At 41.3% G+C, this 13154-nt stretch overlaps 1 protein-coding gene across 2 annotated transcripts in view; it reads left to right on the forward strand.

The window, feature by feature from the left end:
• The window catches only part of rims1a (regulating synaptic membrane exocytosis 1a), a gene marked incomplete at both ends in the record, with an annotated part of 86077 nt that extends 76658 nt beyond the window's left edge, over positions 1-9419 (forward strand). Inside the window, 10 exons of one of the 2 annotated variants that reach the window (XM_080036700.1) lie at positions 1822-1931; positions 2547-2665; positions 3731-3891; positions 4666-4877; positions 5602-5634; positions 7070-7226; positions 7779-7891; positions 8564-8665; positions 8793-8932; positions 9201-9419. In XM_080036700.1, the coding sequence (XP_079892826.1) occupies positions 1822-1931; positions 2547-2665; positions 3731-3891; positions 4666-4877; positions 5602-5634; positions 7070-7226; positions 7779-7891; positions 8564-8665; positions 8793-8932; positions 9201-9419 (1366 nt within the window). Of the gene's footprint in view, positions 1-1821; positions 1932-2546; positions 2666-3730; positions 3892-4662; positions 4878-5601; positions 5635-7069; positions 7227-7778; positions 7892-8563; positions 8666-8792; positions 8933-9200 lie in introns of both variants that reach the window. The other variant, XM_080036699.1, reaches the window with a different exon arrangement.
• Between the last annotated feature and the right edge of the window lie 3735 nt (positions 9420-13154).

A 13154-nucleotide genomic window follows, 5' to 3' on the forward strand; every position in this document is an offset into this window, starting at 1 on the left:
TACTGTGGTGGAGAGGAACAGCACTGCTCTCTCACTCCTTCATACTTTTACCCTTGTGTGTGTGTGTGTGTGTGTGTGTGTGTGTGTGTGTGTGTGTGTTTCTGTGCGTTTCTGTGACCTGCCTCGGAAGCTTCTGCTGTTCTGTGTATTTCTTCCTGTGTATGTGAACATGTGTGGACACTCAAGGGTCATTGTTTATTAGTGTAACTTTGTCATTACTTGGCGGTTGTGTAAGTGTTTCGTTTTAAAGTGAGTATGAAATTGCCATTCGCATATGTATTTTATTTTTATTTTTTCAAAATTACAACAAATTAAAACTTTTAATAATAACGTAATGAATAGATTTTGCAATAACCAAAAAAAATGCAGAGTCTATGGCACCAATCCACTAGTTTTAGTTCCGATCTGATATCTGGGTTTTTAGATATAGGCTAGTACCGATTATGTCCGATATCATAATTATTATACATTTCTTTGTTGGTGGTGATGTTACGTGTATAAGGTTAGGTAGGCTTAAGCAACACAGCAATTCTAATTTTAAAGAGCAACATATGAATAGCTAATTCTAATATGAAAGGGTGTTATATCACATAGCTATGGTCTTAAAATTAATTTAATAATAAAAAATAATTTTGATTTTTTTTTGCGTATTTTTTAAATCGTAGCTGTCAGTCCAATAACCGATACGTAGATTGCAGCCATATTGGGCCCCATCTCTAGTATTTATTCTGATTTGACGCTCAGGGGACACATGTAAAGATAGACTAATTATGGGTCATTCACAGTAAAATCGGAAATACAGATATTTTTTGATTTTCATTATTCTTTTGTGAGAATTGATTACAATGATTGAATGTCTGCAGATGTGGTGTGATTTGTGCTTGAAGGCTTTCACCTTTTCGTATGTGCTCTTTTTCACTCTCTAAATCTTTATTTACTGTTTTTTTTTGCACAGGATCCCTCACTGTCAAGCTTCCCTTTTATGCACTTTGGGAACATGTTTTTTGCCACTGTTGCTGTTATTTCATGTCCTAATATTCTAATTCCTAACTTTTTACGCATCTTTAGTAGGGCTGGGTATCTTATCCGAGTTTTATACAGTACTTTTTTTTTGCACCATTCGAAAATGCCTCTATCTAAAAATGTCTTGTCGTTAAATACCAAGTTTTAATATTTAACGGGTTAATATTATCAACGTCAGTCAGTTAAGCCAATACGCATGCAGCCATGCTTGATGAGCCGAGATCTAAAGTGCTAGTGATTGGCTGTGTCGAGGCATCAAGAAAAAAATCATTTCTGCTGGTGTATTTTGTTGGAAATGCAGTGGCTCAGAAGAGAGAGTGGGCATTTGTGCTTTTTTTGATGGCAAAAAAAAAGTTAACACTTTTTTTAACCGTAATGTGTAATGTCATATTGTTAAAAACGGATGTCATAAAATTGCTATCGGAAAAAAAAGGATTGTCCACGAACCGGTATCAAAGTCAATGTATCGGTATTCGTATGGATATGGAACATTTGAACGATACCCAGCCCTAATCTTATAACAAATAAATATGAAATGACGGCAAATGACGATGGTTCCCTGCAGGTCATTCTCTACCAATTTGTCATTATGGGATTAACTCACAACCAAGGTGGGAACCAGAGCTGCTGCAGTACTGTGGATCACAAAAACATATTGACTTTAATTTCCTTTTTTCTCTCTTTTCTCTATCCCTACGCTTTTGTTCATTCTCTTTCTCTCTCTCCCATCTCTTCTGTAACTCTCTCTCTCTCCATATCCCCCTGTTCTCTGCACTGTCCTGTCCCTGTGTGTTATAGGGGCCACCTCCAAGGTGGTTCGTCTCTGTCCTCCTCGGTGACCTCCTCCTCTGCGCGCAGAGTGAGGCAGCTCCCACAGCTTCCCCCCAAGAGCAACACAGTAGAACAAGGTATGTGTCTATAAGTCCAGGTCCAGTGTGTAGCAAGAGTCCATCATGCAGAAGTAGGGCTGTATATTTACAAGGCTACTCAAATCACGTTGCTGCGCTACGCTGTAATCTGCGACCAATACGAATATGTGACCATAGAGCCTGCATGCGCAAGCCGAAAATCGGACTGGGTGTGTGCGACCAGACCAAAGGCATTAATAAAAACTATATAAAAACTGCTTTCTTTGCACTGATGTTCTTGTTTGCTGTTATAGGTAATTTATGATTATCATAGAAAAAATCATGCTTTTTTTATTAATATTTCGATATTTTAAAGTTCCTCGTAGCCGCTTTAAGCACAAACTTGAATTCTAATTCAAATTCAAAACCCGGCAATTTGACGCAGCTAGCCGTACTGCGACATCTTCATGAGTGGAAGCTGTACTTCACAACTCTTTTAAAACCTTTTCGTTTTCTCTTTAAAATATCTATCTTTGGAGCTGACAATACGATTGATATCACGAAAATAAATATCACAATATACTGCCGTATCGATATTTTAGCACAGCCCTATGAAGAGGTTGGGCTGTTTAAGATCCGTGTTTTTCATGTGTGTGTGTGTGTGTGTGTGCGTAGCCCTGGTAGCAGAGGAGTGTGTTCGTCAGCTCCATATGAGGGTCCATTCTAACCGTGCGTCAGCTGCCTCCACCTCCAGCCAACAGGACCTGGACCGAGCGCTCAAGAACAAACGGGAGGTGAGCCTTGTGCCTTGATCTTGCCCCCTGCGTCAGATCCCTGGTTGTTTTCATATTGAAGGCTCCATCGATGTGACATCACTTTGGATGTGTACTGGATTATGGGTCAGCATCGCCCAAATAGAATGCTGATTTCAACACTAAAATTCTCCACCGGATATAGTAGGGCATCCAGGGTTTTTTAAGCATGCTAAACCTGACCGCAAGAATTGGGACATACTAAATCTTTTTTTCTACCATACTAAATAGCAGGGACGTATGTGGATTGGAACGCAGGGATAATGTTGCCCAACTGCATCGCAGTGAATTTCCTTTACTGTCAAAGAAAGTCATAAATTATGTTACAGTAATGGTGAAGACCAACTCGATAAAATGAATTGGTCCCAACTGGGCAGTCACTCAAGAGTCCACTGAACATCTCCAATACAGAAACAGTTTATAATCCATACTGGCCCGTTATCCTGTTCCTAATTTACAGAAAACTGACGACTGAATAAAGATGGTGAAGTCTTGTTTTCAAAATCACTTTTTGACAAAATCAGTGAATATCTCCTCATGATCCATTACCTTTATGTAATGTGTGTGCACTGATTGATACAAATCTGGTGTTAATTCACAGCCTAGGCTCTGTAAACAGTCATGTTGCCAGCCATGTTGGTCTCCCTTTGTTTACATCATACCCCTTGTTTACATACCAGTTTACAGATCCTAGGCTGTGTCTGAACACTGGATTTTTTTCTCCCGGCGCAGCCCACAGTACAGACAGGTAGCAGATCCTGAGGAAGATATTCACTGATTTTTGACAAAAAAGGATTTTGACAACAAGTGCTTACCATAATTGCTGACTCCACCTTTAAACTACATCTACCGCCTTCTTGGTTATATTCCTTCCATGAGCCCTAGGAAGAGACAATATGGTACAAGCTCACTTCCACCTGACACTATGTAAGGTCGCAGTCACCTTTGACCTCGAAAAAATCTTAGATTCCTTGATTGAATGAATGAATTCCAGTATATACTAGCGACATTGTTGTGTGATATGACATGTTTTTTTCCCCCTTGCAGCTCTACAAGGACCAGAGGAGGAGCAGCGAGAACGTTTCTCATAAGTCGTCGGACAGCGATGTCAGCGACGTGTCAGCCATCTCTCGAACCAGCAGTGCCTCTCGCATCAGTAGCACCAGCTACATGTCTATCCAGTCAGAGAGACCGCACGGCCGCTTCAGGTAGCCTACACACACACTCCCCCTCACACACACACCCTTTTTTGCTTTAATTCTGTATTATTGCTCCTGTTTTCATTTTCAATAAAACATTTAATTTATTTTAAGGCGAGACACTGCAAGAGAATAGGGTTACATTGTTTACTTATGCAGTAGATATCATCGTTTGAGAGTTGAGTACAATCATCAAAACTATCATTGTTTTGCGTGACAATTTTTTTCGGAAATGTATGAATAAATATGCAAATGTATGTGGGTGTAAGTGCTTTAGAAGTTGAATGTTTTGGTTTTCAGAATATTAGGGATGGGAAAAAAAATGAATGTTGAGATAATGGCCGTTAAAGATGGTTGTACAGGACAAATATATACAGAGAAGATGTGAAACAGACAAGGTTCAGGCAAATAAACACCTAATATGTGGACTACATTTTGATTCATACTAGTACGAAAGAAGACTTGTTATGAGAGCAAAGTAGACCAGCAATTCACCAAAAATTGGCCGATGCATTTTTTTTTAACAATATTTTTTCCCATCAGCCTTGTCTCACCTTAACTCCTTTATACAAACCCTACACAAATCAATTCAGTTTTATTTGTATAGCCCAATATCACAAATAGACATTTGCCTCAGTGGGCTTTACATTCCATACAGTATGACACCCTGCCCTTACACCCTTAGCTCGGCTGAGAAAAAACCCTTTATCGGGATTAAAAAAAATTGAGAAATCTCAGGGAGAGTCAACAGAGTAAGGGATCCCTCTCCCCTCTATAAAGCAGGGCCATGCGTGCTACGGGCCACCACATGATGAAGAGCAGCAGTGTGAGCGGCGAGATCTACGGCATGGAGCACGTGGACGGCAGCCAATCGGACACGGCTCTGGGTGGCCTGGGGCCCGGCGGCAAGATGAGACGCAACAGCCTGAGCCAGCGTGTGGTCAACATCCTGCCATCCAGACGCAGCCACAGCACCTCACAGCTCAGCCAGACAGGTCAGAAACTAAAACTACTGACAATTCAGCCCATATTAGACCCACACACACACACACACACAGAGAAAGAGAGATTTAAGGGCACATTCACACTAGAACCATCTTGTACCCGTACCGTGCCCAAGTACGTTGTTTGCCCCCTAGAGGCTAGTTGCTTTGACCCGGTGTGAGTGCTCTGTTCCATCCATTCTCTGGCATTGGTACACTTCCTCAGCGCCGCGGCACAGTTGGGAGAGAGGTGTACTCGGGCCACGGTACAGATGCTAATGAGCCGCAAAAAACAAGCACGCGTACAAACGGCGATCCTGAATTTAATTAATATAAGAGACTGTTACATACGTTGCATACATATGTTACATATGTTGCCCATGGGTTGCTGTTGGTCTGGTGTGGAAGTGGAATGTTTGCTGCAAATTTGCCCGGATAAAAATATTTAAAAGCAATCGGATATGAGCGCGCTCCAAATCCCAAACCCGAGCACATATAGAATGTGTGATGTACTGGCAGGAAGCAATCGTGCCTAGGCCCGGATCCATCGTGCTTGGGTTAGGTATGTGGGCAACTACTGTATGACTAGTGTGTGCGCCCAAAAAAACACACAAATCTGTGTATAAATATGTGTTTATATATTTATATATATAGTGTGATTCCAGTGTATCCAGTGCTGCTGTTGTTTTCTGATGTTGTTTATTGGCTTTGTTGTTGTTTGTTTGTGTTATTTCAGAAGCGGTGGGTAAGGCGGAGAAAAGAAAGAAAGGTAAAGCCATAGTTTAGACAGACAGACAGACAGCTTGAAAGTAAGGCAGTAAGACACTGTAAGACAGGAAGAAAGGTCAACTGTGACGAGTAACACTTCAGTTAATGATCATAAATGTATTGTTGGTGCATGATAAACCAGACATTACATTCTATTTAACAGCAGAAACTAAAAAATATAGATGCCTCCGCGAGGCTTACAGTTGCCGAACGGTGAAAGTACATTGGTGGTAGGCAATGCTTTAAGGAAGGTAATTCTCCTAAGAAGCTATGGTACAAGGTCACTGGGACCTGACAGTATGTAAGGTCACAGAATCTGTTCAGTTCATTTTTGAGTCAAAGTCGACATTTTTAATAAAAATACCAGCGGGTTAAATATAGGTACAGTAGCAGGTGTTAGATGTGATAAATGTTGAAGAATAAATTGAGATAGATAGATAGATAGATAGATAGATAGATAGATAGATAGATAGATAGATAGATAGATAGATAGATAGATAGATAGATAGATAGATAGATAGATAGATAGATAGATAGATAGATAGATAGATATACAGTGTCAGACTAGCTCTGTTAGACTTAAGTTCCCAACACTTCCAGCCCTCCCTGAATTCTGTCTCCAGCACGCTCCCTTACTCCACCCTCCTCTGTCCCCATTGTGTTTAAAGGGCTGATTCAGTTACTACATGAAGCCTGGCTGAGTCCAAAAATAAATCAAATAAAAAGAGGGTTAGTCTGATTGTGTAATATAATTCTGAATTTAATAATTCACTTACAAGACGAGACAAAATCTGATCCAGATCTTTTGGACATTACCTGAGACACTGGTATAGTGTTTTGGGTGGAATGAAAGGTGTTAACAACAGCCGGCTTTTAAATAGAGCTGAACTCCTCCTTTTAAGCCTTTGAGTTTGACCTTAACATCCCTGCCCGACATTTAGAATTGGAATGTCTTCCTGCATTGACCTCATCACCTAGACAACAATAGATATATTACTTCTTATCGTACCTGTGTGATTTTTTTTTAAACAAAAAATCTCCTAAATATTGCCAGTATTTATCATGTACAGAAATTATGTTTTGAGGTGAGGTCATCTCGGGGAACAGTCCTTTGCATGTGATGACCTGCATATTAATACACCTCAGTTGATGATGGTTATCAGGCTTGTTAGAATAACTACCTTGAACAGAAAAAAACAATAAAAAAACAGAAAAAAACAGAAAAAAACAATAAAAAAAGAAAACTCAATTTAACCTCTAAAAACATGTACTGTAATGCTATATAATCCTATTCTAGACTAAACGCTGGTCCCAGTTGGATTTCTGGGTAGGAATGACAATGAGATGCCTGATAACTATTAACAACCCCTTATTAAAAAAACACACATTCAAAGCCATATACGCTGACCACTTGTTGTGGGTGTGTTCTTCCACAGAGGGTAAGAAGGGCAAGGCGGGCAAGGCAGCCAGCATCCAGCGCAGTGTGGAGACGGGCATGGCGGTGGAGTACCCGCGTGGAGGCTCGGGCATGAACCGACAGGCCAGCAGAGAGTCCACCGACGGAAGCATGAACAGCTACAGCTCTGAGGGAAAGTATGTATACTGTACATACACTAATGGACAGGGTAGCCCAGATTATGACATTTCAGGAAACTGTTTTGGAAATTGACACAAATGTTTCGCTCGTGTTCCAAACAAACGATACGCCATGCTCTCCACACAATCTGACCCTAAATCTGAAGCCCGAGCTACGTATTTTGCAAAGAAGAATGGGCAAAAATGTCAGTCTGTAGATGTGCAAAGCTGGTAGAGACATACCCCAATAGACTTGTAATTGCAGCGATAGGTTGTTTTCCAATGTGTTGACTCCGGGTGGCTGATGCACGCCATATTTTTCAGTTTTTCATTTATAATTTTTTTTTTAAACCGGGTTTCATTTTCATTTCACTTCACAATTATGCTCCACTTTGTGTTGGTCTATCACATGGATAATTTTTCAATCCACTGTAACCATAAGTGCAAAATGAAGAGTGACAGTAAGAATGTATATTTGCACACCCTGTGAATAGCTTTTTATTGTGTTTTGAGTAGTGATGTAGGAATTGTTGATTAACGTGTGTGTGTGTGTGCGCGCGTGTGTTTCAGTCTGATCTTCTCAGGTATGCGTTTGGGTGCAGACAGTCAATTCAGTGACTTCCTGGATGGTTTGGGCCCCGGTCAGCTGGTCGGCCGGCAAACGCTGGCGACGCCTGCCATGGGTGAGTGATGGCTCCAGTCCAAGCTACTGCATGTTGTTCCATTCTATTCATCTGATAACCTGTAATAAATAAAAGAGAATATCTGTGTTATTATCTGAATTATTTGAAGACATTTTTTTTTCCAGACCTGGAAAGGGTTTAGAAAAAATTATTGGAAAAGTTTTGGAAAAGTAATCTTTTCCTAGTGTTTAAATCATGTTCATCAGAATTCCAAAACATGCCTGACGTTATGCAAAAACAGTTAATCTAATGACTATTATTAAAAATCTTGCTCATCCACAAGTCTGCCCCTGGGAAGTGTGTGTTTAATAATGTACAGTATTGGCTTTGAAATGACAATTATAACACATGGCTCAAGAGAAATGCAGTGAGAGCCTCATGATTGAGCCATATGATTGTGAAACAGACCTAAATTAGGTTTTGGAAATTGGGTAAAATGTCAAGGAAATGTAAAATATTTTTTTTTCAAATGTTTTGGTAAATACAATCTACATGTGCTACTTTCAGAACTTGAAATAAAAGAGCTACAAAGCGCTAAGTGGATATTCATCCATCAACAGACAAATATTGTGATCGTATTGTATTAAGTATTTTCAGGTGATTTTTCAGGTGATCTACTTTATGCTGTTTGGATGTGTGTTAGCATAATTACTCCTATATACACACACACAGGTGATGTTCAGATCGGTTTGATGGACAAGAAAGGCCAGCTGGAAGTGGAGGTGATCAGGGCACGAGGCCTTACCCCCAAACCAGGCTCCAAATCCCTCCCGGGTAACACACTCACTCACTCTCTCTCACACACACACACACACACACACACACACACACACACACACACACACACACACACACACACTCTAAACCAATTTGTTTTGCTCCCTCCTTACCCCATCCCCAGCTCCCTATGTCAAGGTGTACCTGCTGGATAATGGAACCTGTAAAGCCAAAAAGAAAACCAAGATTGCACGAAAGACCCTGGAGCCGCTCTACCAGCAACACCTGCTCTTTGACGAGAGTCCCCAGGGCAAGGTGCTTCAGGTAATCCTGTGTGTGTGTGTGTGTGTGTGTGTTTGTGTGTGTGTTTGTGTACTCCTCGTTATTTTTTGTGCTTTATTCAGATTGTCCAAGCATTTCTCACTTTGTAATGAGCTTGTTTGCAGACATTTGTTTCCGAAGCCTAGAGAGGCCTCATGGCTGCTTGTATGCGTTGGTGAAATGCTTCCTAAACAACCTAATGTTTCTCAATCCCTTACTAGTCCTAACTCTTGTCTCCCATTCGCTCTCTCTCTCTCATTCTCTGCCATAGGTGATAGTATGGGGCGACTACGGACGTATGGACCACAAATGTTTCATGGGCGTGGCACAGATCCTGTTGGAGGACCTGGACCTGTCGAGCACGGTGATTGGCTGGTTCAAACTGTTTCCGCCCTCGTCATTGGTGGACCCCACGCTAGCCCCGCTCACTGGGCTGGCTTCTCAAACGTCATTGGACAGCTCAGGACCGCCACCGGGCACTCGGTCCTAGTGCACCCCGGTTACGGCGACCGCAAATAACCCCCCCCCCCCCAAACAAAACCAACCACCTACCCACAGTATCCCCATTCAATGACTAAAATAATAATGGACCACAGCTAACTGGACCACAACTGAGCAAAAGGGGGCCAGCCGAACACGTCATCACCACGACGACAAGCCCCTCAACCAATGAGAAGCCAGAACGGCGTGACAACAGGGAATGATAGAGAGAGAGATAGAGACAGAACAAGCCAATCAAAGCTATAAGCTGGAGTCTGACAATCACGTCTCACACACCGTCCCTCCCTTCTCATCTTCTGTATGACATGTTCTTTTCAAAGCTTTTGCATTCATTGTTTTCCTCCTCTGAGCTGCAGCAGTGGAACTTCTCTGTCCGACATCCTTCACTACTGTTTTTTTTTCTCTTTAAATTTCATTGTGCAGCCCCCCCTCCTCCCCCCACTATCAGAGCAACATGAACAAAAGTAAAGTGAAGTCCAGCCAATCAGGGGAAACGAGTGTGTGTTAACAATGTCTGGGAGCTTAATAAGTAGCAAACAAAAAAAACAACAACAGAGGCAGCTTCACACCACAGCTGTGCCGTTCTGTAGTGTAGAGGTTGGCTGGCGTCTCTACTACCGCTGTTGTCATGGTGACAGTGGGATTGATGAATGAGCGCCAAAGGGACTAGTGGTTTGGCACAGGTGTGGTGACACACGTGCACTTTCTTTAAGGGTTGAGTCGTGATATATTAACGCAAGCACAAGGGAAGCTTGACAGAAGCATAAAGACTGCTCTTTGTCTAAACCGAGATGAACAAACGCAGAGGCCAAAATTGACGGTTTGCTCTTATTTTTTAAATTATTTTTGTTTTAATTTGTATTAATCTTTTCCGTCTTTGTTTTGCCCCCATAGTTGAGAATGGGGTGCAGACTCCCCTCTGTATACGTGGTACGTTTGGGTTTTTCAAGCGATGGTGCGCCAAAGGCCTACGGTAAAGGTTAGGGTCACATTCACCCCCAAACCCCCCCTCTCTCTCCCACCTCCCACTCCCCCTGTAGGAGGGAGCAGCATGACTCGGGGACGGCCCCGGCTCAGCCCCTGGCTGCATGCACGTTTTTTACTTTGGTTCCATTTGTTTGGTTTTTTACGTTTTGTTCTCTACTTTTTTTTGTAAAATAGAAAAAAAAGACGAGACAAAACGAAGGAACAATTCTCAAAAAAGAAAAAAATCAAAAACAGAAAAAAAGACTAGAGACTATGTGTGTTAGTTCCACATACTTTTAGGCCAGCTTGTATGTTGCATGTTCTTGTACAGTTTGCTCGTACTGAATATGAATACAAAAACCGAGAAAAGCCAAGCCATCCCCCCCGCCCCCCTTTAACAGGAGCGGACCAATAGGGAAGGAGGGAAATGACCTCCGCCCAGGCCACGCCTACCACCCTGGGTCAAAATATACATATTAAGGAAAGTCTCCGGAATAAAAAATAATTCTCTTTATTTCAGTTTTCTTTTTTCGTTGAACCCTTTGAACAAACAGTGCTGTTCTGTAGTACTGGGCATACTCCAGCCCCCGGCGTATCTGCGGGTGTAGGTGTCTAAACTAGTATAGTTTAACACAGTCGGGGCTAGAGACAGAGATAGAGAATGTGTGTATAACAGCTAAATGTATATGAAGTATAATTATGAGTTTGACAGAAAAGTTATAAAAAGATATAGTTATATGGATATAATAAGAGTGTATCTGACTGTACACCCGTTCGCCAATACACACACACACACACACAGACTTACACACCCATGTACATACATACAAACCAGAATGAGCGGCTTGAACTTCAGTTATGAAAAAATAATAAATACAAAACATGTGCTGACACAAAACATTCCTGGTCTTGTTGAAAAGGGAATTTTGCGTCCTGTGGATGTGCTCCAAGCTGCTGAGCGGCACCGGGCCACAAGGGGGCGCTAATAGGCCTTTATTTTTGTCCCCCAAGTTGCAGAATGAAAAATAATTTTAAAAAAACACGCAGAACTAATTACAGCAAAGTTTACTTTCTTTTTCCTTCAACCACCCCACCCTCTGTCCCTGTGTATTACTATTGGTTTGGACTGGACTTCTGAAGCCAATGAGAAATCAGATTTTTTTTGCAGACGTTTTTCGTTTGAAAAACCCCCCCTTGGCGGTGTGGCCGACTGCCCTTTCCTTTGTCAGTATTACTCCAGGGAATTACTGATTGTTTACAGCCCCCCATGGCTCCCCCCTCCCACTCCCCCACTTCCTCCAAAACCACCATTTTAGACGAAAGACTAAAGTATTCACTGCAACAGTTCTTGTTTGTATAACAGATGTGGCTCTAACTGATGTGTATGTTTTATATTCAAGAGTTCATTTTTATTATTTACAAATAAAAGACTGTGTGGAAGAAGATCATGGCTTTTTTGGAAACGGAGTGGTGTCAGATTATTGTGACATTGGGGAATGTGTCGGTTAGCACGTACTCAACAAACACCGGAACAATATGAAGCTCTTACCTTTCTATGAAATATGCACTTGCCTTATTCCAGCTTTTTCTTGAATCAATCAACTAACTGAATGAAGGTAAGAAAGGAACAGAGGTGGAGGAAGGTTTGTAAAGATTCACCTGTTTTTCCACCAATCAAACCTTTAAGTATTTCTGTAATTGGTGTGTGACCACTACATTTGCTCTAAAGCTTAAAGGTGCACTGTGTAGTTTAAGGGGAGGGAATTTGTTTACATCCGCTGAGCCCGCAGTTGGTTTACAAAACATATTTTTTCTACATATCATTCTTAGATGCACGATATTATCGGTATGTTATCAGTAGATATTGGTTTTAAAGTGAAATATCGATTTTGGAAAACAGATATACAGTGTTGGGAACGTTACTTTAAAAAAGTAATTAGTTATAGTTACTCACTACTTGTTCCAAAAAGTAACTGAGTTAGTAACTGAATGATTTTATAATAGAAGTAACTAGTTACCAGGGAAAGTAACTATTTGCGTTAGTCTACTGTAAAAAAAAAAAGAAAGTTGCTGTATGTCAACAAATTTGGATTTTTCTGAGCAGTTTTCACAAGTCAGTTGAAATGAGTAGAACAGACAGGTAGGCCTACTTGTAGGCTACATAACATTCAATATGTATTGCACATCAACAGACAGCAAGAGGTTTATCCTGCACTTCAAGTAGGCCTAGCCTATTTTGTTCTCAACAAAAGTAGTAGAGGAAACTGCTGAATGTACCGTGCTGATCTGCTATCACTGGATTCACTTCAGGGGTGTCGGCTAAAACACCACTTAAGGCCAAAACGTCAGACTATGAAGCATGAGACGATGAGAGGAGGAGTAAGGATTTATCCTATGTTTATTTCCTTCTTTAACATGCACAGCAGAATACAGATACCAGGAAAATAACAGTAGCAATATTCGGCTCATGATGACACGCTAAACAGCTGTTGCAACCGGCGAATCGCGGCTGTTTAATAACGTGCATAAATTATAATTTATAGAGATCGGGAAACTCCATGCACTTACTCACAAGGGCGATGCAAACAAACTCAGGGAGAGCACGTTTCAACCGTGGATTGATAGGTGGTTACTGTGGCAACTTTGTTCTTTCTTCTCGCGGAGTATGTAACAGCCTTTACTCATCATCAGAATCTGATTCTGAGGTATCAGAGGCACACTCCTCAGTTTTCTTCTTCCCCTCCATGAAGTCTGGTCT

This window comes from Ammodytes marinus (genome assembly GCF_949987685.1).
Source record: "Ammodytes marinus genome assembly, chromosome: 11".
NCBI lineage: Eukaryota > Metazoa > Chordata > Actinopteri > Uranoscopiformes > Ammodytidae > Ammodytes > Ammodytes marinus.